The sequence below is a fragment of the Chrysemys picta genome, chromosome 1 (assembly GCF_011386835.1).
Source record: "Chrysemys picta bellii isolate R12L10 chromosome 1, ASM1138683v2, whole genome shotgun sequence".
Taxonomy (NCBI): domain Eukaryota; kingdom Metazoa; phylum Chordata; order Testudines; family Emydidae; genus Chrysemys; species Chrysemys picta.
The window spans coordinates 238,549,833-238,577,685 of NC_088791.1; the positions used below are offsets into that span (position 1 = coordinate 238,549,833).

General features: G+C 43.1%; 1 protein-coding gene and 1 long non-coding RNA gene across 4 annotated transcripts in view; one reads left to right on the plus strand and one right to left on the minus strand.

Moving 5' to 3' along the window:
- Positions 1-27,853, plus strand: part of LOC122174766 (uncharacterized) — a 77,825-nt gene that overhangs the window by 4,227 nt on the left and 45,745 nt on the right. The window lies entirely within an intron of this gene.
- CREG2 (cellular repressor of E1A stimulated genes 2) lies at positions 288-27,597 on the minus strand. Of its 2 annotated transcripts, XR_010597679.1 has the most exons (5): positions 27,088-27,597; positions 23,983-24,152; positions 8,096-8,209; positions 3,788-5,127; positions 288-3,247 (listed from the first exon to the last, which is right to left on the minus strand). XR_010597679.1 is itself a non-coding variant. In XM_005304592.5 (4 exons), exons 1-4 carry the CDS (start codon positions 27,538-27,540, stop codon positions 4,980-4,982), a joined length of 885 nt encoding a protein of 294 aa, XP_005304649.1. In that variant the 5' UTR covers positions 27,541-27,597; the 3' UTR covers positions 288-4,979. The 2 variants fall into 2 exon arrangements, 1 of the variants encoding a protein (XP_005304649.1); XM_005304592.5 differs by having other exon boundaries at positions 288-5,127.

The window sequence follows — 27,853 nt, forward strand, 5'->3', positions numbered from 1 at the left end:
TGTGTTACATTGAGATTAAAGCAAATACAGAGAGGAATGGATGGGGGGGGGAGATAAAAGTGCATGTTTTCCCAGTGTATCCCTCTCCGTCCTCCCTAAACATCTGAAGATCTGACTGTCAATTCCCAGAGTCCCTTTAAAGGAACAAAGATGGCCTTCTTTCCACCAGGAAGATTGTGCAAGACTGAGAAAAACAGTAGTTTTAGGTAAGAGAGAAATTTTAAAGGCTGTCAACCAAGATTCCTTTTGTTCATTCCTGTTAAAAACATATTACAGACATCAAAATATTCAAACTGCAACTTCCTTTTTGCTATTTATTTGCATTTAATGCGTGATGAATAATTTGTTAACAACATTCATTATCTTTACAAGTCAAAATACATTGTAAAGTGCAATACACATCCATAAACAGTACAGACAAGTAAATGATGAAAATTACTTTAGAAATGAAACATTCTTTGGTTAAATAAGAACAGCAGTTAAAACTAGCTGTGCTTAATACTGTACATGCATTACCTTGGTACAGATTAGTCAAGGATTGTAACATTGTTCATCAGAAGTCAAAATTCATAACTTCATTTTTTTTCCAGCTAACACACAGTCATAAATAAACACAAATAAATGGACTATTACAGAACCACAAGTGAAGATTTAACTAAAGAAAGATTGCACAACAAGGCTTTTCTGAAATGAGAATATTTAATGAATATTAAGCTGCAAAATAATTAAACTAAAATGTGATTCTTACTGAAGTACAGAATACATGTACAGAATACATGAAAATAAATTGCATGTTGGTAAGTTGCAATGCTTTATAAATACTAAGGATCAAATCCTTAAGATCAGAATGAAATAAAAGGGAGTTTTACTATTGATTATTTACTATTGCTATCCATAGATCAGACCCCATAGTCATAACCAATAGCCTGAGGGAAATTTGAATCTATTATAGAATCTTTACAATAATCTTTGGGTTAAAAGTTTAATAAACTCTATTCACTTAATTCATACCACATGATGATTGATATAAATTGAGAAATTTGGCAATTAATATATTTTTTAGATAGTTTGTAGCTAATAATTTAAGGCCCAATTAAACAAACAACCTCTGCCCCCACCCCGCCATTCCCAAACCCCTTTTTTCAGAGAAGTCACTTCAGAGCTACTTGGGCAGGTTTGTGATGGGCTTCTGTAGCCTTTCAGAGGCTTTTGTGGTGTGGAAGCGAGACTTTTGATTAAGATGACATATCTGTTTAAGAAGCCTCCTTTGACATCTTAAGTCCTCATTGCTGTTTCAAGATTTTCTCCCTGGATGTCTCATGCCCCAAGGTTTGGATAAAACTCCTTAGTCCTTCAAAGACTAGAGTATTAATTGACAGGAGAGAGAAGAATTGTGGACTCTACTGTCATCAGGCCAGTAGAAAAGTATGTAGAGGAAAGAATGAGTAATTATTAATGCCTAAAATTTTGATTTTTCTTCCCCTCCTCAATGTGCCTAGACATTAAAGTTGGGAAAGTCTAATTTGCTTTTTGTGTGAACTTCTTCAGGGATCTCTGGGTATAAAGGTAAACGGGCAAAAAAATGTGTAATTACAGTTACAAGTCACTATTTGTGCAAACCTTTAGAGATCCCCTTATTGAATCAGACCTGTGCCTATTGAAATCAATGAAAAAGCTCCCATTAACCTCAATGGGCTTAGGATCAGACCCAAAACGAACAGAGATCCCAATGTAAAAATAACAAGAATGTGGGAAAGCTTCAGTTAATAGCATTCCATGCATCTGTGTAGGACCAACTCCTGTGTTCCTAAATTACACAGAGCAAAGTGGGGTGCAGATTGGGCAAACTTGTAGGAAAAAAGTGCAAGGGAAAAACAGCTATGCAGGGTATTTCCTCCACTAGTGCAGGCACCACAGTTCCCTCTGCAAAATATCTGTACAATCAGTAAACATGCTGAAAAAGAGAAAGAGGACAGAAAAGAATATTCTAGCAAGGTGTCTACCCAGGCTTTTCCCCCTAGATTTTCCACCATTCCTACACAGCTCCAATAGTGATGTCAACAATGGGGGCCCCAGAGTTGAGAGGCCTGGGTGGCTCATGGTATTTTAAGCACCATGTAATCCAATTCTGCTCAAAGCAGATCTACATGACATGGTACAGATAGTGGCTACCCGCTCTTTGTTTAAATTAGCACTCCCACCACTGCTAGTGCTGGTGGATCTGAATTGGTGGTAGCAAGAGGGAGATATTTGGCAAAAGGCTTCATGTGGGCAAAGCTGCCGTGGCATATTTCTGCATCAACACAGATAAAAATCTGTTTAAACATAATTTGATAATGTGGCTCAGAGCATCACTAAGTGATCTTTTGTGTTTTGTATCTCTTCTTAGTGGAGTCAGAGTGCAGTCAGTAGCCTTCTAGTCAATTACAGCCTAGTCTGTATGACTTGACCTCCATATCTTTATCCCCTCTGAGACCCTGTCTACAGCAGGGATATTTTCTGAATTTTTCCCCTGGTTACTAGCGCTGGTTTAGCTGTCCAAGCATTAGCAACAGTGGGACCATAGTGTAGACAAAGTTACTGCTGCCCTCCTTTTAACCTTCATTTAGACTTGTAGGAAGTGTAATCATCATGGTTGTTATAATGACAGTGACTGCCATCAGCTTGTCTGCAGTAGGCTCTCAGTATTGCCAGCATCAGTGGTAAATTTTCCTAAAATTTCTTAGGGCTTATCTTCACTACTGGTGTAAGTCGATCTAAGTTATGCTACTCCAGCTACGTTATTCACGTAGCTGAAGTTAATGTAACTTAGGTCAACTTACCCCGGTGTCTTCACTGCATTGTGTCAACAGGAGGCACTCTCCAGTCGACTTCCCTTACTCTTCTTGGAGAGGTGGAGTACTGGGGTTGACCGGAAAGCGTTCTGCCATCGATTTAGTGGGTCTTCACTAGACCCACTAAATCAACACCTGCTGCATCAATTGCAGCAGCATTGAACTCCCCCCACAGTGAAGACAAGTCCTTAGTTTAGATATGGCCTGAGAATAACACCCTCTTTTAATGCATTGAACCTATGTAGGCTCAGCTGCACTTAATTAGCTTCTAGTTGGTCATATACCCCTCAACTGCCTCTGAACTCTGGCTGGGCATTAATGCAGAAAAGCCCAGGTTCTTAGCTGATCTACCTAGTTTTTTTCCCCTAAGGAGTGCACTGGGGTGGGCAGTGTCAGGCCTTTTGAGGTTTCCACTAGGGCAGTGGTGGGCAACCTGAGGCCCGCAGGCCACACGCAGCCCATCAGGGTAATCCGCTGGTGGGCCGTGAGACAGTTTGTTTCCATTGACCGTCCGCAGGCATGGCCACCCACAGCTTCCAGTGGCCACAGTTTGCCGTTCCCAGCCAATGGGAGCTTTGGGAAGCAGCGCGGGCCACAGGGACGGGCTGGCCGCTGCTTCTCGCAGCTCCCATTGGCCGGGAACGGCAAACCACGACCACTGCAGGCAGCCGTGCCAATGTAAACAAACTGTCTTGTAGCCCGCCAGCAGATTACCCTGACGGGCCGCAGGTTGCCCACCACTGCACTAGGAGGTATCAAAAGACCTGTACTTCCATTACAGGCACACAAAGCTCTTACAGTCTCTAGCTCTCACAGTGTTACAGTAAGAGCTGTTGTATAATTTAATGGTAAGTAATAGACAAACATTCCTTACAAGCTGTGTAGCTAAGTAGCCACTTAAGCCATCAGACCCTTTTTAGTAAGATATTCTAGGTCAGGTGGTGTAGAACAACCTTAGTGGTATATCATAAAGTAAGCAGTGGCTAAGAACTGATAAAGCAGCCCCACTTGGCCCTGCAGGAAAAAATTGCCAGTCCAACATATGCTTTGCAGTGAAGTTTTGACTTTCCTCATAGGGAGAATGGACATTTTTTGCTTGGTCTTTGAACTGAAAATGCTACTAATTATTCCAGGCTTCCCTTGCAAAGACAATGTCAGGGAGACTCCCTTTTAAACCTACTTAGGGAACAGGATTCAAGGGCTGGCTCCACCACTGGGGGGAACCAGGGACTGGCTATGAAAGTCTATCTCAGGAATGGGTTAATGAAAATGAGGGGAGAGACAGGATGTGAAAAACACAGGACCTTAGGCCAGCAAGTAACTCAATATTTCTCTGGTCTCATAATCTAAAACAGGTTTAGTAGAGACTACATTTTTTATAAAGAATGTTGATAAGTGTATTGGGATTATCCTGTGGTGGGTCTGATTTCTTGTTTGACCCTTTAACATGTTTAATCATCCTTGTGCTGGTAAAAGACACTGTGTACTGAATTTATTTTGTTTGAGCTGCTTGTACTTTGCCACTGCAATAGCCAGCAAGGTCCACCACTCCTTCTCCTCAATTTACAAGCAAAATATTTAACTGGATAATTTGGAAAAGGGTGTGACTGACTAAAACATAAATTCCAAAATGAGGATCTCTTCATTAAAAGTATTAAACACAAACTTAAACATCTTTTTGTAGTTGCAGCTAGGGATATTTGCTTAGAACACCTACAAAACAAGATAGCAAGAAACAATAATACTTCCACAATATACAGCCGTCATTTATTTTTTTGTATGGGTAATTAGTTTTTCTGTAAATCAGAATGCCATATTTAGCATATATTGTAAGTGTCACATGGGTGGATGACACTAAAAATCAAAACAGGCAGATCCAAAACATTTTTAAGTAGCATTCAGGAAGTATAGATCCTATCTGAAATGCCAAGATTGTGTGTTCCAGTGTAGGATTTACCATCCACATATCATTTTTAATATAAAGATCCATATTGATTTATTAGCATTTGATCCAAGTAAAAAAGATGGGGCCATTCTGAATGCTTTTGAAAAAAATCACTGTAAAATACCTATCCAACAACATGGTGTTGGAAGAAGTTTTTGGAAAGCAAATATGAAAACTGAAGATTTATATTTCAAACCCAATCACTCTTTACTTGGAACTGCTTTGAAATACTCTTCCACTGCAATGGTGGAAACTCCTCCATACCAGTTCTGAAGCCAGATGTGCTCAATGTTCATTTTCATAAAGAACCATTCGTAGTTACGAGGCCACTTCCTCATAACTGGGTGCCTGAAAAGACAAAGAATTCCAAAAAGGTTTGCCAAAATGCACATCCAGTGGACTTCTTTCTTCAATGCAGTAGTTGCTAACTTTCTTGGGCAACTAGAACAATTTACCTGAGTAAAATCTGGGCTGTACCAGGCAACATCATTGACCTATGCTCACTTTCACTTGCAATGAACCTTGCTCCAAACCTACATGTGGCAGCAAATAAAAATGCAGCAAGAGTACCTGAGAGGCCCATCATTAAAAGGCAGATTTTGCCCAGCCCTTAAACAGGTGGAAAGTGCTGGCAGAGGGCACAAGGGCCTGCATCCACAAAGGGACTTGGGTGTTGCAATGTGTAGCGTTGCAGTAACTCACTTTTATGCACCTAGATAATCATTGGAACAACAATGGGGTCCACAAAGCTTGGGTTAGGTGCCTAGGCCAACTATACAACAAATGGGGCGAGAAAGGTGCCTAAGAATGCAATCCACAAAAGCAGCAGCCTAGTCAGGGAGTTGCCTCAATTAGCCAATGGGAGAGTCTGATGAGAGGGATGTGTCCCAAGCCCTGCCCTTCTCACAGAGTTCATCATCTGCCTATTTCTGCTTCTAAGCCACAGCTTGGAACCCTTTCCTAGAGTCAGGCAGCTAAACCACTTCATGTGAGGATGAGTTAGGCCTGGTCCACACTAATCCCCCACTTCGAACTAAGGTACGCAAATTCAGCTACGTGAATAACGTAGCTGAATTCGAAGTACCTTAGTTCGAACTTACCGCGGGTCCAGACGCAGCAGGCAGGCTCCCCCGTCGATGCCGCATACTCCTCTCGCCGAGCTGGAGTACCGGCGTCGACGGCGAGCACTTCCGGGATTGATCCGGGATCGATTTATCGCGTCTAGACAAGACGTGATAAATCGATCCCAGAAGATTGATTGTTTACCGCCTGACCCGGAGGTAAGTGTAGACCTACCCTTAGGCAGGCACCTGACTCCACACACAATGGGAAGAAGATGGAGAGGGTAGTGCTGCCTACCTTATAACTTCTAGCTCAGGGGTGGGCAAACTTTTTGGCCTGAGGACCACATTGGGGAATAGAAATTGTATGGAGGGCCATGAATGCTCACAAAATTGGGGTTGGGGAGTAAGAGGAGGTGAGGGATTTGGTTGGGGTGGGGCCGGGGATGAGACGTTTGGGGTGCAGGAGGGTGATCTGGGCTGGGACCGAGGGGTTCGGAGGGCGGGAGGGGGATCAGGGGTGCGGGAAGGGGTGCAGGTTCCGGCGGGGGGTGTGGGCTCTGGGGTGGGGCTGGGAATGAGAGGTTTGAGGTGCAGGAGAGTGCTCTGTGCCAGGATTGAAGGGTTTGGAGAGCAGGCGGGGGATCAGGGCTGGGGCAAGGGGTTGGTGCGTGGGGAGAGGCTCAGGAGTGCAGGCTCTGAGTGGTGCTTACCTCAAGCAACTCCCGGAAGCAGTGGCATGAACCTTCTCTGGCTCCTATGTGGAGGCACAGCCAGGCAGCTCTGCACGCTGCCCCATCTGCAGGCACTGCCCCTGCAGCTCCCATTGGAGCACTTAGGAGCCAGAGCGGAGCCATGCCGCGGCTTCCGGGAACTGCATGGAGCAGCTGGAGCGGGGCTGAGCCACGTGGTGTGGCCCCCAGCCCAGCGCCCCGGCTGGAGCGCCGGAGCAGGGTAAGCCCCAGATCCTGTTCCCCAGCGGGAGCTCGCAGGCTGGCTTAAAATGACTCTGGCCCATGGGCCGCAGTTTGCCCACCCCTGTTCTAGCTCATTGGTTAAAACAGTCACCTGGGATATGGAAGGCTGGAGTTCAATTCCCTCCTCTGTCTGATAGAGAGGAAAAGATTTGAACAGAGATCTCCCACCGTTCAGGAGAGTGCCCTAACCACTGGGCTAAAACCACCTCACTGCAAGATTTTGAAGGGGACTGATCCAGTAGGTGACCTCTGAGTATGCCTACCAGATTGGGCCCTGCAGGTAAGATTCACGTTCACTGCCTATTTTCCCCTGCTTGGTGGATTGCACTGGGGCTTAGATGAAATGTAGCTGTACAGATGCCTAGAGTAAGGCAGCAGTATGCATGCCCAGAGGCAGAAACTTAGGCACCTAAATAACTTTCACAATAGAAACTTTATGCCCCCAGTGAATTTAGGTGCCTACAGAGTTAGGCGGAAGCTGAGTGGGGGTTTTGTGGATCACAGTGAAGCCTAAAACTGGGACTTGGGCACCTAAATCTGAGGTTCAGGCACCTAAGCACCTCTGTGGATCTGGGCCAAGGTGCCTTCATCCCCTTGCTTGGCTCACTTAAAGACCTGGAAGAATTGCAGTCCTTGTGCTTTGGGGAACATCAGGATTACTGCTTCCCTAGTTCTGTGAGAGTGCATGGCACCTCAAAGGGGGTGGGGGAACAGATGGGCCATAATTCTGTCCCCCTAACCACTAACCATCACACCTGGCTAGCTACATGGAAGATATTAAGCTGCAGCCCACAAAGGTGTGTAAGTAGCAAGTGTGGCGACACCTGGAAGCACTCTGAGACATTCAGGCTGCCTCCTAGATCTCCTTCAGGGGCAGTAGAGTTTATCATTGCCCCTTTCTATGGACTGTGCCTAAATGGCACAATCTTGTTTTGTGGAAGGGAGGAAGAGCCAAAAGTGCTAGTCACAGAAACCTGAGATATGAGACACATACTGGTGGTAAGGGAATCACTCTTAATGCTTCTGTAAATCCTAGAATTATATACAGCAGGTTCTATCAAAATGCATGTTGATCACTATTTATCTGGATGACATATCTGACTGTCCCAAGAGTACCAAGATAGTCCTAAAGGCTTGGATAATTTACCAAGCAGCCTAGTAAGTAAAGAGCAGGCCTGTTACTCCTGGGATCCTCAATCCCAACTGCCCACCTCACTCACAATTTATACATCTCAAAATTGTAGTTATTACTATATTACATAAATATCACATACAGACCTAGAAAACATTGCTTGTTTGGCAAATTCCATTTCCTCTGGTGGTACCATGACCATCTGTCCTGTGAGAGTCAGTCTGGCACACCTTGGATCCTCAGGATCAATTATATTTTTTCTGCACACAGAGAAAAGTAATCATGTATAATAGATTGTTTTCTACAGCAGAGGTCTTTAAGAAGCTATTCATATTAGCTAAATATTTAGCATGCTCTGGGTGAATATGAGCTCGTGCTCTCATATTTAGCAGCTGTAATATTCTAAGCCCAGGGCTTGCTTCTGCAAACCTTTACTCATATGAGTAGTGATATTCCATGGGACTGTTCACGTGGGTGAGGAATACTCACATGAACAAGGATTACAGGATCAGGCCCAAAGTTTGAAGCAAAACAGAGATTCGTCTATTTTCTAACCATGCTTTTTAAAATAATTAATTAGTAGATGATGTCTTCTATGTATTCAGATTGTAATTGTTCTAATCTTTTATGTTGTAAACTGATTTTCTCTTTAACTTTTATAGATGTCATTCTGTAGCAACAAAAATTAGGATTAACCATCCATGCACAGAACCAGACTTAGAATTTTTGTGTAGATCTGCAAAACAATTTTAAGGTGCCCCACCCAAGCATCTCAAAAATGTCACTGATTCTTGTCCACCCTTATCACACCACTAGGTACAGGATTTTGAGGAGGGTTAGTGAAATGGTTAGCATACACCCGAAACCTGATCGATTACAAAAATGAATGTGTATGTAACTTTAGTCCCCTTCCTTGTAGCCTTCTGCTGTAGACACACCTGCTTGTTTGTTTCTACTCTACTGACTGGTTTACATCACTTCATGTTTTCACGGCTCTCTGCACAAGGAAAAGAGCTAGAGTCTCACTATTTTTAAAAGGAGAACTCTTATTCTCTGTTACATTTCTAGTTCATTCAAATTAGGGGGCTCTTGACTGCTCTCCAGCTCTGCCTGTACTGTAATGATATTTAAAATAAATCACAAGTGTAGCTATGGGGCTGATTCTAAGAACATAAGAACAGCCATACTGGATCACACCAATGGTCCACCTAACCCAGTGTCTTGTCTCTGACAGTGGCCAGTGTCAGATGCTTCAGATGGAATTAACAGAACAGGGCAATTTTGAGTGATCCGTTCCCTGTCATCCAGTCCCAGATTCTAGCAGTTTGAAGTTTAGGGACACCCAGAGCATGGGGTTGCATCCTTGACCACCTTGGCTCTCTGTTACATTGGTATAAATGAGGAGTAACTCCACTGCTAGCAAAATCATAATGAAACCATTGTGAGGGCCTAATTGCATGAGAAGCTGAGTGGCCTCAACTTCCATTAGTTTCAACAGCAGTTGAAATTGATCAGCACTTCACAGTGTTGGATCCTACACAACAGCTTAGTCAGGCCCAGAGACTCACATTAAGAAAAAAACATTGCAGTTGTTGTTCTCAAGTGTTTTAACCTAACGAAGGAAACTGCAGTAAATGAAGCCTGATCTGCGTGCAGTTTTACTCCTAGATCTTAACTTGAACTTGTTAGCCCGGACCCTGACTGTATATGCAATTTGCCATTACTTTTTTCCTTATAATTCTCAGTATGTTTCTGTTGCATGGAAATAAGTGTTCCTGCAGCTAATTTAACACCTGCAAATTCCCCACAGATGGTAATAAAAAACTGGATAGCCTACTGAATAAAGTGTCTGCTTTTATACATAGGCCCAAGAACATAAATATGCCAGAAAATAGAATGGGCTGATACTCAGCTCTGCCCAATAAGCACTGGGCACAGCTGACAGCATGAGCTGTAAAGGTGCAATATCTGGTTCTCTTACCCCCAAGATGGTTTTCTACCATCCCCAGAAGCTTAGAGCAGCCTCAGGGCTCCCAAGGAGTTCTTATGCTGACTGCGATCAATGTGTACTTTGGTCATGCCTCCTCCCACCTTCTACATTCAGTGGAGGAAAGAGGGAGAGACCAGAGTTGGGGCTAGGGTCCAGCTCAAATCTTTTATTTAACATTGGTTTATTTTAAAAAATGACGATCTAGAAATTTTCCAGCAACATTTTTTAGTACAGACTAAGGAATTAGTGTTACTCTGAGCACCTGAAAATCTGCATTCCCCTGACTAGATTCTGAATTCAGTTATACCAGTGTAAGTCCACTGAAGTCAGTGGAGTTACTCCCAAATTACACTGCACAACTGAGATTAGTCTCGCCCTCTGACTTTTTGTGTTTAACCTCAAGCTTGCATTAGCGTTGTCTTATTTATCTATTTAATTAGATTAGGTTTAAAAATAAGTGAAAGGAATTTTTAACAAGCAAAATCTGTACCTTTAGAAATTCAATTCAATTAATAAGCCTGTTTCCACCTGCATGCAACTGACTATTTCTTCATTACATGCCCATCAGGTATTTGAAACGGGAGTAAAACAATTGCACAGTGGATAAAAGCAAATTTGTTTGCAAGTGCATTTGTTTGGTATATCTTAGTTAATTGTTGCAAGTTACTTACAGGTAGAAAGAAATATAAAATGATATTCTTTCTTGTTGGAAGGTTAGATTTCATGGGACGGATGGCGGTGGGAGATTTGATATGACTATGTGAGTTATAATCAAGAGCTATCAGAGAGCATGTTAGATCTGTCCTCCTAACTCTTTTAGAATAAAAGAGAAATGTGTACATTAAAAGATCAAATAATTATATCTGTTAATTTTCAGTACCGGCCTACACCAAGAGATACGTACCTCAATATCTAGAATGTTTGAGCATGTACTTTGTCCTTGGCTTTTTCCTTTGTTTGCAGATTTCACTATGTTTTTGTCTTACTGGTTGGGGGTGTTACATTATTTGCACATGTGATTAAAAGACTATTAGTCTTTGGAATGATTTGTTCAAACTGTAGTTTGTATATTTAAATATTCAGTGTAGGGGCCACAGTTTGTTTTGCTGGCAAATCAGCAAGCAAATGTTGTGTGAAGATTAAATTGGACAAAATACTAGAAAAGGACAAGTATCAGGGGGTAGCCGTGTTAGTCTGTATCTACAAAAACAACAAGGAGTCTGGTGGCACCTTAAAGACTAACAGATTTATTTGTAAATAAATCTGTTAGTCTTTAAGGTGCCACCAGACTCCTTGTTGTTTTTGTAGAAAAGGACAGTGACACATCTGAACTTGGTAAACTATGTTGTTATATTTTGGCATGGCTTTTATCATGTTTTTCCGTTCCATAACAGTGAACTTTGTATCCTAGTCTTACATTGACATTGGTATTTTATCTAACAAAAGGCTTAATGTTCTGAAAAAAATCTACTTTTGCATTTTCTTTGGGATAGTATTCCCCTTACAATGTGCTTTTTTTTTTCTTTCTAAACCCATGTACAAGCACTAAAGTTGTAGCTAGCACAGTTCTGTTTCTAATGCGGACAAGTCTTGTGTTTTCAGTGTGTGATTGGTATAGCTGATGTAAATTTGGGACTTGCTGCCCAGAAATAGAGGGATATACGAAGTGAGCCAGTGGCCTCTCTTCATTAATAAACTCCTCATTCATGTCAGTGGGATATATAGTTATACATTTAGAAATGATTTCTTGCATTCTATATAAAAACATGCACATTCAGTCCTCACTCCTCAGATCCATCTTAGCTTTGTTGTGGCACAAAACTGAGTGGGAAGGTAAAAGTAGGTCTATGTTTGTGACACGGAGGGCCATTGGTGATTCGCTGTGCTATTTCAGTAACTTGTCAGGCCTGGCATACTCATTACACCTAACACGCTGTTTTCATGATACTCAAAAGGTGGTATATAATATATAATTAAAAACTAATAACTCACTGATAATTAAAATTCTAGCATGATGTATTTATGGGATGTGTACAAAGAGTTATAAATATGCACCAGAATTATGGTGTTAAAATGTGTTTGGCAAGCAATGCATAAGCCCAGTTTGCCCTCGAGAAAGGAATGTGTATTTGCTTGTCTGACCAGCCTGGTCATCAGGCAGAGACAATGAAGGTACATTTACATAAAAGGTAAACAAAGCCATCAAACTAGCAAGTGGGGGAGATAGCTTCTTAACTATAAACAGTGGGGGTCTGAACCGTAACTGATGAGCAATTGAATCAACTGATTGTATACAATATTACGGCATTATAAAAGCATATCAAGTAAGGTCTTTTATGAAAGCCTGTGACACATTGCTGATTAATATAATTGTGAAATGTAGGCCTTAATACAATATGAGGAATTATGGATGCACATTGATATGCTTTATAGCAGCAGTTCTCAACTAGGGGTCCAGAGCCCCCTGCGGGAGGCCACAAGCAGGTTTCAGGGGGGCCACCAAGCAGGGCTGGCATTAGACTCACTGGGGCCCCGGGCAGCAAGGTGAAGCCCTGTCGCCCAGGGCTGAACCCTGGGACCCTGAGCCCCGCCACCCAGGGCTGAAGCCAAAGCCTAAGTAACTTAACTTTGCGGGGGGCCCTGGAGCATGGGGCCGCAGACAATTGCCCTACTCGTTACCCCTATTGCTTGCCCTGGCTTTTATATGCATTAAAACAGTTGTTGTGGCACAGCTGGGCCATTGAGTTTTTGTAGCATGCTGGGGGGCCTTAGAAAGAAAAAAGTTAAGAACCCCTGCTTTACAGTCTGTGACCAGACACAGTGAGAAACAGATTTGCTCCTAGAGAGGAGGGAAGGCAGCTATCTACCTGTCTCCAATGTAAATGAAGTAGTGTTGAATCAAAACAGTGGAAGTCCTACTTACATATGAATAAACGGGGGATGGAGACTGCACCCCCAGGAAGCCTTCCTGCCCCTTGAAGCAAGTTCAGTGAACTTTGGGAAGACAGCTTGGCATCAACACCCCAGCAAGGGAGCGAAGCTTTCTCTGAGCTTACTTTTCAAAGAATACAATTCAAAGCTTTACTGGACTATAAAAAGAAAGGGAGAGAACCTCATAGTTATCTATCACTGGGGAGGAATTAAAAGGGTCAGAGCTCTTCAAATCACAGAACATTGGATCCTTCAACCAAGGGTGTTGAAGTCTCTCAGAACTGAATATGGGTGAGAAACCTGCTTAGGCAAAGATTGTAACTTGCTGGAATTAAGTTTTAGTCTTAGAGGTGTATTTTTACTTTTATTTGTTTGTAACCATTTCTGATTTTATTCCTTATACTTGGTATCTCTTAAACCTATGACTTTTTGTTTGATAAAATTGTTTTCCTTTTACTATAAACCAATTCAGTGCTGTGATTGAAATAAGAGTGTTTTTCCAACCCCCATTAAATTAATGAATTGCAGTGTATTTTCTCTTTAAAGGAGCAACAAACTTAGTAACTTCTGTGAGTGTTCAGTAAGAGGGCTGGACGCTGCCGGGAGACGTTTCTGGGGAATTTGGGAGTTGGGGCTCAGAGTTTGTTACCTGAGAGGCAAGGTGGGAATGGGTAGAGTCCTGAAAAGTTGCTGGGCAGGCAGACAAAATGGTGTGTCAGGGAGTTATCACCCATCTTAACAGCCGAATTCTCACTTGCTGAGGCTGAGAGGGGTTACACAGTATCTCACAAGTCTGGGAACTTCAGCAGATTGTCACATTGGCAGAAGTTTGGGACTGAGGGCGGTTTTCAGTCACCCTCCAAAATAACCGGGCAGTGGAAGCCAGGCTGCGACCTACATGCTTGAATGAGGGCTCTTGGTGTCAGGGCTGTGAGCCATAGCAGCACAACATTGAAGGCATCCAGAGTTGCCAGGCAGGTGGTGACACAATCTCTTAATGGTCTGGGTTGAACCCCAAAGCATCATAAGATCATGTTTGGGAAAGGAGACAAAGGAATCAAGATGGATACCATTTACATAAAAAGATACACACCTTGCTAAAGAGATTAAACAAAGCCAGACTTAATGGGAATCAGACAAAAGCTTATGCATTTTATTAGAGCTACATTAGCGCTGATGTGCACATTGTTTTAGAGAGGTTATCTCAATTATTCATCAGGTTTGAGGAGAGGAAAGAATTGATTTACCCAATTTTTCTGCTCCTGGGGGACAAACCATGCATTCAACACTTGATTCTGGTCAGCCAGTTGTTTATGTTAAGCATGTGGGATCAGTCCTGGAGAGAGCTGCATACAAAAGCATTCACTTCATTCCAGACCTACAGAAAAGAACCATACTATCTGCTTTAAGCCCTAAAAGAAGCTGTCACTTTTGATCATCTTATGGCAAAAACCATATACTGATGAAATATCTCTAGGAATTACACAATGCTCTGAGGTGCACACAACAAATATTTTCAATGTCCACCCATTGCACTCCATTCTATTTCCACCCAGGTTGGGTCATGGTTCAAAAATGACTCAGAGTAAAGAGTGTCACCTACTTATTAAAATATTTACTTGCACAAGAGTACACCCAACACTAGTTACTGCAGTCACCTCCTGAGTTTTCATTGGAGAATTCCCATCCAAAAATTAGCCAGGTCCAGATCTGACAAAACTATAATTCAGAGTGGTATGGCTACATTAACACCCCACAAAACAGAGCTTTTGTTAGGAGTAAATTCCAAAGTTGAGGGCCCTGCCTCCACTGATAATGTTCTGTCTCTTGCTCCCACAAATGCAAATCTAGGGGCTGTTTAAGATTCCTTTTAGCATCATTAGTCATTTCCACTTGGCTCCAACAGCCCATCATTGAGGTGAGGATCACAGGGTTAATTTCTACGCTGGAAATATATTCTACACCAGTGGTTCTCAAACTAGGGCCGCCGCTTGTTCAGGGAAAGCCCACTCAGCTGAGGGACATGCTGGCCGTGGCTTCCCACAGCCCCTATTGGCCAGGAGCGGCGAACCATGGCCCGTGGGAGCCGCGATCGGCCAAACCTGCGGACACGGCAGGGAAACAAACCAGCCCGGCCTGCCAGGGGCTTTCTCTGCACAAGCGGCGGCCCTAGTTTGAGAACCACTGTTCTACACCTTAGGAATTTATTTTCTTAAGTCTACAGAAGGAAATGTTATGCTATCAAATAATTATCATGGTTGTGTATTAAAACACACAGCACTTTGATTTTATATTTAGAAAAGTGCAAGTTATGTGCCTTATATATGCCATCATAATTCAACCCTGAAGGATCTGAAATAGAAAGTATGTATTAGCATTACTAATCTGTGTGGTATGAACCTCGGACAAAATCTCTATTGAAAGCAAAATTCATAATCTGAAAAGCTGCTGCTGGCCGTCAGCTTGATACCGCAGGGCACTATTGCCCTGCCTTCCCCCTGATTCGGACAAAAAAGAACGTCTTTCTCATTCTTCCTTCAAAGAGAGTTAAAAGGGCATCTTTATTTTTGGATGTAGAGTCTTCCATTTTAAATCAAAAGAAAGTCCCGAGGTTAAAGAAAAGAATGAAAAAATGGCTTTTTTGTATAGAATTGATTTCTGTGTTTGGTCGCATGCCCATTTTAGTTTGGTTTAAATCACCCCACAGTTCCTAGAAGAACTTCCTCCCTAGACTGTTTTTTCTTTCAATTTAAGTGCTCTTGGTGTGCTTAACTGTCTTTGGTCATATAAATAGCAAATTTCTATGACTGAACTACTAATTGTGGTATGTAACCTATTGCTTAAATCAGCCTCTGTACCAGATGACTGGAGGATAGCTAATGTAATGCCAATTTTGTAAAAAAACTCCAGAGGCGATCCTGGCAATTATAGTTCAGGAAGCCTAACTTCAGTACCAGGCAAATTGGCTGAAACTACAGTAAAGAACAGAATTATCAGACACATAGATGAACACAATATGTTGAAGAAGAGTCAACATGGCTTTTGTAAAGGGAAATTATACCTCACCAATAATTCTTTGAGGGTTTCAACAAACGTGTGGACAGGGGTGACAGTGTACTTGAATTTTCAGAAAAGCTTTGACAAGGTCCCTCACCAAAGACTCTTAAACAAAGCAAGCAGTCATGGAATAAGATGAAAGGTCCTCTCATGGATCAGTTACTGGTTAAAAGATAAATAAATAAATAGGAATAAATGGTCAGTTTTCACAGTGGAAAGAGGTAAATAGTGGGTCTCTAAGGATCTATATTGTTCAAGATATTAATAAATTATCTGGAAAACGGGGTAAGCAACGAGGTGGCAAAGTTTTCAGATGATAACTATCTTGAGTAACTTTGTAAGTCCAAAGCTGACTGTGAAGAGTTACAGAGATCTCACAAAACGGGGTGACTGGTCAAGAAAATGACAGATGAAATGTAATGCTGATAAATGCAAAGTAATGCACACTGGACAACAATCCCAACTACACATACAAAATGATGGGGTCTAAATTAGCTGTTCCCACTCAAGAAAGAAATCTTGGAGTCATTGTGGATAGTTCTCTGAAAACACCCACTCAATGTGCAGTAGCAGTCAAGAAAGCTAACAGAATGTTAGGAACCATTAGGAAAGGGATCGATAACAAGACTGAAAATATCATCGTGTCACTAAATAAATCTATGAAACGCCTACACCTTGAATACTGTGTGCAGTTCTGATTTCCCCATCTCAAAAAAGATATATTAGAATTAGAAAAAGTACAGAGAAGAGCAACAAAAATGATTAGAGTGTAGAACAGCTTCCATATGAGGAAAGATTAGAAAGACTGGAAGTGTTTATTTTAGAAAAGAGATGACTAAAGGGGAATATGATAGAGGTCTATAAGACCATGAATGGTGCAGAGAAAGTGAATAGAGAAGTATTATTTTCCCTTTCACATAGCACAAGAACCAGGGGTCTTCCAATGAAATTAATAGGCAGCAGAGTTAAAACAAACATAAGGAAGTATTTCTTCACACACACTGTACAGTCAACCTGTGGAACTCATTGCCAGGGGATGTTGTGAAGGCCAACAGTATAACTGGGTTCAAAAAGAATTAGATAAGTTAATGGAGGATAGGTCCATCAATGGCCATTAAGAAAGATGGTCAAGAACACAACCCCATGCTCTGAATGTCCCTAAACCTCTGACTACCAGAAGCTGACAGGGGATGGATCACTTGATAATTGCCGGGTTCTGTTCATTCCCTCTGAAGTATCTGGTACCAGCCACTGCCAGAAGATAGGATACTGAGCTAGATGGACCATTGGTTTGACCCAGGATTGTCATTCTTACGGTCTTATGAATTACATGATTAAGCAGTGAATGTTGTATGGCACAGCTATAGCCAATTTTATGGTAACAGTCAGCACCCTGAAAAGAGGATCACAGCATTAGGTAGTTTCAGTAAACACAGAGAAAGAAACAGACCTTGGTGTACTAGACTGGAATTTTCTACAGTTGGTTATTTAAGTGTAAAGAAAAAAAGAAAACAATAATTTAGAGCTATATTGTGTGTGCTGCGTGGTGATGATAATAGGTTTCATATTTAACTTTCTAATTTAGTAGTTATGTGTTTGCTGGATGGATCTTTAAATATGGATTTTGGAGTAACAGTTACTGAAGTGTTTATCCTGAATGTGACTAAAGAGGGACAACATAAATACTAGAGAGGCAAAGATGTTCCTGTGTCACAAAATTGGGATCTGAATCTAAACTTCTACAAAGTTCAGGGGTGTTTGGATTCAGGGTTTCTGTGCAGGCCCATCTCTAGCAAACTCATTTGCCTTTCAATTAGCTTTTATAGCTTGTCTTACTGTATTTACTAATTGTCAGATATTTAGACCGAAATCAGGGTTTGCCTGAAGGTGTCATGCTGAATTTGTGGCATTCCATTCCTTTTCATGTTAACAGACTGTAACCTCACAAATACAGGATTATGTGGATCAAACAGAAGGTTTGTTCAAAACACCAGCATCTGACCTAACAGTAAAACGAAAACAAAAAACATGACTGACCTAGAAAACTGCTTTTTGTCAGAATGTTCTTTTCACTTTTTTTTTCCAGTGTGGAAGTCAGTCTATGATAGCAAGTTCTGCAACTACTCAGGGCCGGTGCAACCACTAGGCAGACTAGGCGGCCGCCTGGGGTGCCAAGTGGTTGGGGGGTGCCAAAAAGCGGTGCCCTTAACATTTTTTTAAACAGCGGAGCACAAGGCTGCTGCTGCTCCCCGCCTCCTGGCTCCAGAGGGGCTGCCCGCGGCGCGGCCAGTCCCTCCCGCAGGGGGAGCAGCCGGTGGCCGAGCGGGGAAGGGGAGGGTCTAGCGCTACCAGCTGTGCCTTCTTCCCCACGCTGCAGGCTGAGATGGGCTCCCTGCCACTCCCGGGGCTCTCAGCGGCGGTGGCAGCAGGCTTGGGCGCGGGGCCGCTGGCTGCCTGTGCCGCCGCTGAGAGCCCCAAGGGCAGCAGGGAGCCCAGCTCGGTCTGGGGTGTGGGGAAGAAGGCGCAGCTGCGCTCTGCTCTTTGGGCGGAGAAGCTGGGTGTCTACTCCACTTGCAAGGTACCTAGCCAGGTCGCAGGGAGCTGCACGGGCCCCCAGAGCGCCGGGAGTTGGGCAGGTCCAGTCCCTAGCCTGGGGAATGGTGTATGTGGGAGCAACCTGGGCACCCCTCCCCCAGCCAGCGCCACCCCCTCCAACACCCACCGACCAGATACCTTCTCCCCTGTGCACCCTCCGTCCCAACAACCCACCCTGTCCTGCCACTTTTGCCTCTGGGCAACCTCCACCCAGCAACACCCCAACCCAGCAACCCACGGTCACCTTCACTCCAGCATCAACCGCAGGACCACCCCCTCCACCTGCCATCTCCCTTCTGCCCACTTCTCCCTTGTGCAAACCCCTCCGTGCCACCTTCACCCCCCTGCAACAACCCCAGGCACAGACACACCCCTGCCTGCCAGCCCCTTGCAACAACCCCCTCCTGCCCACTTCTCCCTTGTGCCACTCCCTCCCTGCCACTGCACCCCCTGCAACGAGCCCCTTTTGCCTCTGTGCAATCTCTTCCCTGCCACTATACCCCTGCCCCCTCCACATCTTGGCCACCTCCACCCCTTGCAACAATCCCATGCACCCCCCTTTCTGCCACCTTCACCCCCTGGAAGAGCCCCCATACGACCCCCCTCTTTGCAGCCCCCCTCATCCCCCCTGCACTTTGTGAACATGTGGGCCCCTGGGGGGAACTTGGCTGTAGGAAAGTGGGGGCTGGACATTGGTGGGGGGGGCGCAAAGTGGAAGTTTCGCCTAGGGCGCAAAATATCCTTGCACCGGCCCTGTAACCAGGGCCAGCACAACCCATTAGGTGACCTAGGCAGTTGCCTAGGGTGCTACAATTTGGGGGGCGGCGACAACGGCGGTATTTCGGCGGTGGGACCTTCCGCCTCCTCTGTGGGGGGTGGCATTTCGGGGCAGGACCTTCCGCCGCCTAGGATGGCAGAAAAGCTGGTGGCACTCCTGCCTAAAACTACTACTACTTTAGGAGGTCAGTATTTGGCCCTGCCCCTGGACACAACTTTGCATGTGCTTAACTTGACTTCTGTGAGACTATTCACATGCTTAGGTGTTTGCAGGATCAGGGCAATAGTGAGGCCTGGTACTTTGCTAAAAGAAATGCTCTAAGCAGCTCATGTGTCAGTCTTAATGTAAAACAATGGTATTTTGGGTTTGTTTTTTGCTTCTTAATCTAAGGCCCAATCCTGCTCCCACTGAATGCTGTGGGAACAGGATTGGGCCCTTTCTCCTTTTCTGGAGAGTGAGCTATTATATACCAATTTATTCCAGGAATGGCCTTTTGCCATTTAATTTTTCGTCCCTCTTTTTCCCACTTACAGCCCCTCTTCGGAATAACACCTACCCTTCAACTGGCATCCTCTGAAGATACTTGTTAATGCTATTCCATGGACTGGCCATCAGGGAGTGCTCTAAAATCAATGCCCCCTGTATCCTTCTGGGAAGTGGAAATCTTTTGATCAGTGATGAGGAATAAAGATTATAATCACAATATCATAATGTACTGCTATTAGCCCCTACTAGGATGGTGCCATTTCCCTCCTTCTTGCATGACTAGAAGTTTTGTTTCTGTTATTAGTTTAAGTTTGGGTTTTTCAAATTCGCTTTCCAACTGAATAGGCATAAGACTGTCCAATCAATAGATTGGATACCAGTCTGACATGTGAACACACATCACCTGATACTTGTTAGTTATAAAAAGTCTATTAAAAGGCCAACTGTGTATTGTTTCTAAATCCAGAGATTTATTTTGTGTAGAATAACTCAGAAGTATTCCTTAGCAGGGTGCCAACTGTTCCTAAGAGTTTTGATTGCTTTCAAGTTTTCTTTCGTTTTTATAACTTGGGGTATGTATATACTCTAATAGAATTCTGCATGCAGACAAGATACAGGACCAAATTCGTTGCTCGCATACTGGGTACAACCTTTCTCATGGAATCCACTATTTGTTTAGCTATTTCGTATAATGGTTCTTCAGTTCTAAAATGAATGATACCCTTGATCAAGACAACTTCTGTGCAAGGTACCGTATATTAAAAACTCATACAATGGAACTTTCTTATGCAAGAAATAGCTATTCATCTCACTATTTCACTAGCAGTGGAGTGTTGGGCTAGTAGATCTTGCCTCTGAGATGGAGAATGGGTAGCAAGGAAGAAAACAACCTGCATATAAAACAATCCACCCATTTAAAACCTTGCACTGAGAAATGTAGGCCCTAACCTTCTGATGATACTAACTTTGGGGATAGTGCTAGGTGCTTTGAGGTCATTGGGACATTTCTGCTGCACTCAGCAGTGTATTATCGCCTAGGCCGACAAGGCCTAGGCCTAGGGTGGCAAATTTGCAGGGGCGGCAAATTTGAGCACCCATGGAGAAGCTCTCCTGCTCCAACTTGCCTCCTCCGTGAGTGTGCCGCCGCGTCCTGTTTCTCTCTCCTCCCTCCCAGCACTTGCGCCGCGAAACAGCTGTTTCGCGGGGCAGGGAGGGAGGGGAGAGGAGGGGGAACGTGGCACGCTGGGGGATGAGGTGGGGCCAGAGCGGGGATTTGGGGAAAGGGTTGGAATGAGGGCGGGAAAAGGGTGGAGTTGGGGCGGGGCCAGTGGCGGGCGGGGCGGCAATTATTTCAGGGCTTAGGGGCGGCAAAATCATTAATCTGCCACTGGCTGCACTGATACTGTTCTGCTGTTTACACAGCACTGTCCTTATATCTCCTACATACACACAGCAGAAGCACTTGCAATGCCAGTTCAGAAGGGCCTATGGTATGAGAGTGTCACCAACAGCACTGTCAATACTAGAGTTAGTACTGGAGGACACAGGAGAGCACATTGCACAGACAGCAAGGAAGGCCCCAGGTATCCTGTGATTCTTGGTTCTGAAATTGGCCCCTGAAAGCTACCCCCAGAGGCAGATCTGTGCAGCAGTATCCAAACTATTACTTATTTTAATGTCTAGCTCTTAGGGATGTGGAGAACTTTAGAAACATGAACTGAATGTAAACCAGTGCAGTGGTATATTCGTGCATTTGAAGACTGTCCTAAGCAACAGCTTGCATAGACGTGTACGGTCTTGGTCATCTCCATTGGGGAATGACTTTGACACCGAACAAAAACAATTTAAATACCAGCAATTGATAGCTTTTTCACTGCCAGTCAGGTTACCCAAACATCTATGTACTTATCACTCAGGGGATACAGTTGCAGATATGGAGGTGGAGGTGACAGTTGGCTGCTGTCAAGGGTTGCTTTTCTACCCCAAAAGTTAAAATACCTTTGACCCTGCTCACAGAGGGAAGGGAAAGGAAAGAGTTATCTTCTCCCACTGCCTAAATTCCCAACCGCTTCCTAGGTGCAAAAGCCTGTAGAAATCTTTTCACGCATTCCTAGGACTAAAAACCCCAATGGTGACTCATCAGCTTCCAAACTTTCCCATTTCCTCTCACAACTTGTCCAGTGCAGTTTTGCGTTGTTAATACTAAATCTGTGCAAATGGGTAACTTCAGAAATAATGTAAAATAAACTGAACGTAATATCCATATAAATCATGCAAGGAATGTCACAGTGATTCGAATATTTATGTTCATACTGAATGCAATAGCAACATCTACATTTTAATTTACTTGCAGTTAACACCAAACTTTAAGTTTGCCACAGAATTTAGCACCAAAGTTCTACAGACACCTGTTTTAGAATTTCACTTCTGCTGGCTGCAGAATATATAGTGCCTTGGTCAGGGCTGTCCCTAGGACAGTGCGGGGCCTGGGGTGGAAGTGACGGATTCGTCTTCCGGGGCTGATCCCCCCCCAGCCAATCGCACCGGCCCACGGGGCCCCCCAAAATGCGAGGCCCGGAGCAGTCGCCCTGATTCGCCCTACTCAAGGGACGGCTCTGGCCTTGGTCATAAGTGAGAGCAGCTTCTGGAGGATCAGCATTAAAAGGAAAATGGCAGAGGTGAGTTTTAGTACCTCAAATAACTAATAGTTACTAAATAAGTATGTAGTAAACATGAAGTTTCAAAGGTTTTTCAGTATTTCTATAAACTGGCAATAGTCTTTCTGACTGCTGCCTATGGACTGATAAGTCCCAAGCAGGTGGTTAAGTCTGAGGTCAGCTGTACATAAAACCAAGATTTTCAAAAATGGTCACTCAAAGTTAGGGTCCTATGTCCATAAGCACCTAAATTGGTGGCCTGCTTTTTTGAATTGCTGATCACCAGCAGCTCTCATTGCCATCAATGGGAGCTTCTGGATGTCCAGTGTCTCTGAAAATGAGGCCACTTATTTAAGTGTTATGACAAAGAAGCCTAACTTTAGTCATCAAGTTTTAAAACTCTTGGTGAAGATATTCAGCTTATCATTTAAATGCATGAGAAGGTTGGGAGAGTGAAAATGTTATTCCTTTGAAAAAGGTTTGATTCCGATACGTACAATTTAAAAATAATTAATTTTAAAAATATTAATCAAATGTTTTAAAGAAAGGATAGAACCATCCTTACAGCGACTTTACAGTTCTCCTGACTTTCTTATGCTTTCAAAGGGTGAACAACATTTTCTGTATCTTAACCTCCATCAAACCATCAAGATGAAAGCCTCCTCTTTGACTGTGAAGATGTTGTATTTAAGACAATGAAACATTTTTAATGATACTAGACCAATTCATACCCTCTGAAAGTACCGATAGCTGTAATGCCATTGACGTCAGTGGTGTTGCACACTGGTTCTATGTCTCTTACTCTCTGTAGTTAGATGTAGATACACCTCTACCCCGATATAACGCGACCCGATATAACGCAGTACAGCAGTGCTCCGGGGGGGCAGGGCTGCGCGCTCCGGCAGATCAAAGCAAGTTCGATATAATGCGGTTTCACCTATAATGCGGTTAGATTTTTTTAGCTCCCGAGGACAGTGTTATATAGGGGTAGAGGTGTATTAGAATATACTTCATATTTCAGCTTTCCTTTAAGAGATTGTGCTGAGGCATTTCTCCTATAATATAAAACAAACCTGTGGAGATTCTAGCTTGTGCTGGGGGCCAAAATAACCTCCATCCAGCCCCAGAAGTGGGAAGCTGAAAGGGTGGCATAAAGCCACCATTGTTCCCCCTTCATGTCAGATGTAAGAATCAGGGTGTAAGGATCCACTGAGTTCTTTAGGCTTTGGATCAGACCTAAGCATCTAACATTAGGAACACAAAAACGCAGATACCCAAAACCGGAGGTCACTTTTTTAAACGGGTGGCCTAAAATATTGTCCAAAGCCAGAATGGGTGTTTGTCAAAGCAGTGTTTGGAATCCAGGATTTCTTGCCTCCTGTTCCTATGCTTAGACCCATGCCTCTGCCTGTATTGCTTCAGTTTAACCAAAAGTATTGGTTACATTTCACATAATGTACTCACAACACAGAAATGTAAATGCTATCAGAAATCAATTTGTTTTCATTGACTGCTGTCAGAAAGACAAACTGCTGGTACCTGCAGAAATCTCCTTCTGCCTCTGGCAATGTCAGAGAAGCCACAGAGTTCTTCATGAGATCTGTCACAGTGTTGTCCTTTGAAGTCACATAAAAGAAAGGTATTCCAGTGCTGTTATTGATGGGCCCATCACTGACTAGTAAACAATTCCCAAATGGTACACCTTGGATCTGAGAAAATCCAGACAATCAATGCTTTAAAACTTTGCACTTATACATTGTACACAAAGATGGGGACTTACCCAAGGTCAGTAGCAGAAATGGGAATAGAACCTGTTCTGGTTCCCAGTTTCCATTCTCACCACTAGACCCCACTGTTTTCTAAATTAGATTTACGTATCATACTTCTGTGGTAACAAATCTCTCTCCCCTTCCCCCCATCCCCGATGGTGATATGGAGAACTCCTTTTCTTTACATTGCCAACCATTTAAAAGAAGCTAGCAAGTACAAAAACATATCTGCATTAAAAAGCGATCATGAAAGCATCTGCCCCAGATGGCACTGATATCTTTTCTCAGGAATCTAAAAGGATTTGTATTCCAATTCAGATTTTGATTAATTCTGATGTTGGCCCCCTCTGCACTGAGGTTTTAACCTTGCTTTGAAATGTGGCCACACTGGCTGGCCAAACTATAGAAGAAACTATTTTAGCTAGAACTGAATTTAAACGCAGTTCCAGACAACTCAGCATGGATGGGGCCTCTAAGCCATCTAATCCCCAGTCAGTAGCAAAACTTCCATTGACATGCATGGGCACAGGAGCAGGCCCTACTGTGCTAGTTTTTCAAAAGTTGGCTCTCCTTTCCCCTGACTTGCACGTGCACAGTGGATGGGCAAAAATTTCCACCCACTTTTGGAAAGGAGACCTTGTGTTTGTAGCTCTATTGCCTAGGAATGACAAAGGATAATTTTCTCTATAACGAGATAATTGTATCACGTCTCTCATCCCATCAGAAATCACAGTAGCGGATCTAGACCTTGTATTGTTTGTTGTTTGTTTGTTTTTAATATATCTTCAGGTAATTTCATGGGTGATACTAACCTGGATCACATGCTTTCCATTTTATGATGTTTATACACTTTTAACGTTTATATACAATCTATACTGCAAATGAGAAGGGGTATTTTTTATGAAGACACATATCTAGGAAACCAAGCAATCTTATTAAGGTTTATACAGTATATAGAAGCTGTCAATAACATTAGAAATTTCAATCACTTAAGTTTGAGTCTTTCATACACGGTTAACTTTACAGTTCACATTCAAAAAGGAACTGTGAGTCTAGGCCACATAACTCAAAATTCACAGCAAAGACATCACACCCGTGAATTACAAGTTTTATTATGAATCCATTTTTCGGTATTACTTATGTATTATAATTATGGACAGCAAACTGCACATATTTTAGTAAGATTGTAATTCCATCAAAGGTTTCTGATGAGAGAATAAACCAAAACAGCTAAGATCATATGATTTAATAGCATATTTGGAACCCTGAGATGGAATTAGAGACTTCAGATATACAACTGGGAATATTTTATTAATGATATTTTTTCTAGCTTCTGGTGCTTTGCATTTCACAAACTGCCAGGCAGCTGCTTCTTTACTAAATCTTTCCAGAAGTTTTACTGGGTACTAACTTTTACTTTCTTTCTTTATTTTTTTAATGTAACTAAAAAAATTAATCCCTAATTCATGGACATTTTAACAAGAGAATTAATGTTAAACTCACTTTTCCTGTGTATCAGTATTATTGAAAGCTATGCACAATTCAAAACCATCTTTTTAAAAAAGAGTATTTTACAGCTGGAAAAATAATGGCCCAAATTCTGCACGGTGTGCCAGCTGCTCAGCATCACACCACTGACAAAGTGGTCCTGAAGTGGGAACAGATGGTCAAAGTAGGATCACCCCTATCAGTGGTGTAGCTAGGACTGTAAGTTTGGGGGGGCTGCAAATTATTACAGACGGGCAATATTCCACCCACACATTTCCTTACAGACATGGCTTTGTTTTTGACTAATTCTTTTAAAAAATTGTCCATTTGCCCAATAGGATGCACTATAAAAAAAAATCCCAATATAAATTTACCGTACTTGAACTTTGCATTGAACTGCCCCAACATGGGCAGAGGCTCCCTGAGCCCCATGGAGCCAGCCCGACATGGGCAGGAGTTGGGCTCTGGTCCCAGAGCCCCATGGAGCTGGCCTGACATGGGCAGAGGGAGCCATATTTGGGTGAGACCATATGCTAAGTGGGTGGCCTGCAGCTCACCCAGGCCCATCTGTGGCTACGCCATTGACCCGCATACAGACATACCTTCAAGTGGCTTAGAGCCAGTGCTGCAGCTTCCACCCCCACCCCTAGTGTAGAGAGTATACCGCAAGCAAAAGGAGCGCAGCTGGCATACCCCTTATATCCTGCGGATCCCTGGCTACTGTATCAGCCCTTTGGGGCTGTTGACAGCCAGCATTAGTTATAGCAGGCTTTAGGCTGCTCTATATTATGCTTGACACACAGCCAGCCCAGGATTGGGAGAACACAAAGGCATCCTTCCGTGAGCTGTGTAATGTGTGCTCCTTGGCCTCAACAGAGGATCTAGCCCAATGTTTTTCTCTTCTTTTTCTGCATTTTGCCAGGAGGTGCTGTTCTTTAGCATCTCTCTTCTATTGTACTGCAAGCATGATTTCTATTCCTAGAACTCTTTTGCAGAGAAGCAAAGCTGGAAATGTTGCATAAATATGTGGCACCAGCACTGTATTTTTACAGGCTGATTAAATAATATTACTGACAGCTTTTATTATCTGCATATTTTGTAGCTGACATCAGTACGTGGTTGATTATACGACAGTAAATATTGTTCTCCACAACAGTGCTGGGATGCTGTTTTGTAGTTTTGCATTATAATACATTGCTAATGCTAGTAAAGAATTTGTGTAATTTATATACTAAATGCTTTCTCAAAACAGATTATTTACTGCCTTTTACAGAACAGTAAAATACAAGCAAGCAATGTGCAAGCCCTCTCCCGCTGTTAGTGGGTAAATAAGTCCAGTATTCAAAGAGAATTGTCAATGTCTAGCAGAGGATGTGACTTACGGTACCTTTTCCTGGGTGGACTCGGTAGCCAAGAAGCCCCAGCTGTTATAATGGGTCAGGAAACGGGCAGTTCTGATTGCCTGCTCCTGAGGAGTAATGCTGTCTGTCCCTTTGACACTCTCTCTCCTGTAGGAAAACATCCTAGAAGGAGAAGAGATTTGCTTGGATCTCCCAGCCACTGGCCTTGACCTCATTTCCCCATCTTCTTTGTAAACAGAGGCTGGATAGCTCTGCTTCCAGATGCTAGTCGTGTCTTCCAGAAGCGCAGGGAGAGCCTCCTCGTTTGAGGAGCTATCCAGTTCTTCCTCCACCTCATTGGTAACTGACCACGAAACCGAGTTGACTATCACATAACCCCAAGCAGGAGACAGCATCACACTGCACCACAGAACCCAGGAAAGCCAGGATATTGGTGTAATCCTTTTCCTCAGCTGTATTTGACAGCAGCACACAGACATTTTGTAATAAACACTCCACGCTAAGATCCACACTGAACCTTGCAAAGCCTGAACCTTTGGAATGATAGCAGCACCCTCCTGTGGTGAAAGCTGGCTCAGAGATGGATTAGATTGAGTTTACACTCTTGCTAAAGCATCAACAGCCTGTATAATCTCCCTGCATAGAAAGTCAACCCTGCCACCTGAAACAAAAGCTTAGGCAATATCGCTAAACAAAAGAATTTGGCTAGAAAAGAATTCAACTTGAAAGTATGTATCAACAGCATCTACTGAATATACAAGAAATGTATTATAATTTCCACAAAATAATTTT

What these genes read in the sequence shown, in the direction of transcription:
- CREG2 (XM_005304592.5), bottom strand. Translation starts at nt 27,540, where the DNA reads ATGTCTGTGTGCTGCTGTCAAATACAGCTGAGGAAAAGGATTACACCA. An exon ending in CCGAGTCCACCCAGGAAAAG is followed by an intron (nt 24,153 to 27,087) that starts GTACCGTAAGTC and finishes GGATTTTCTCAG; the next exon opens with ATCCAAGGTGTACCATTTGG. An exon ending in GCAGAAGGAGATTTCTGCAG is followed by an intron (nt 8,210 to 23,982) that starts GTACCAGCAGTT and finishes CTCTGTGTGCAG; the next exon opens with AAAAAATATAATTGATCCTG.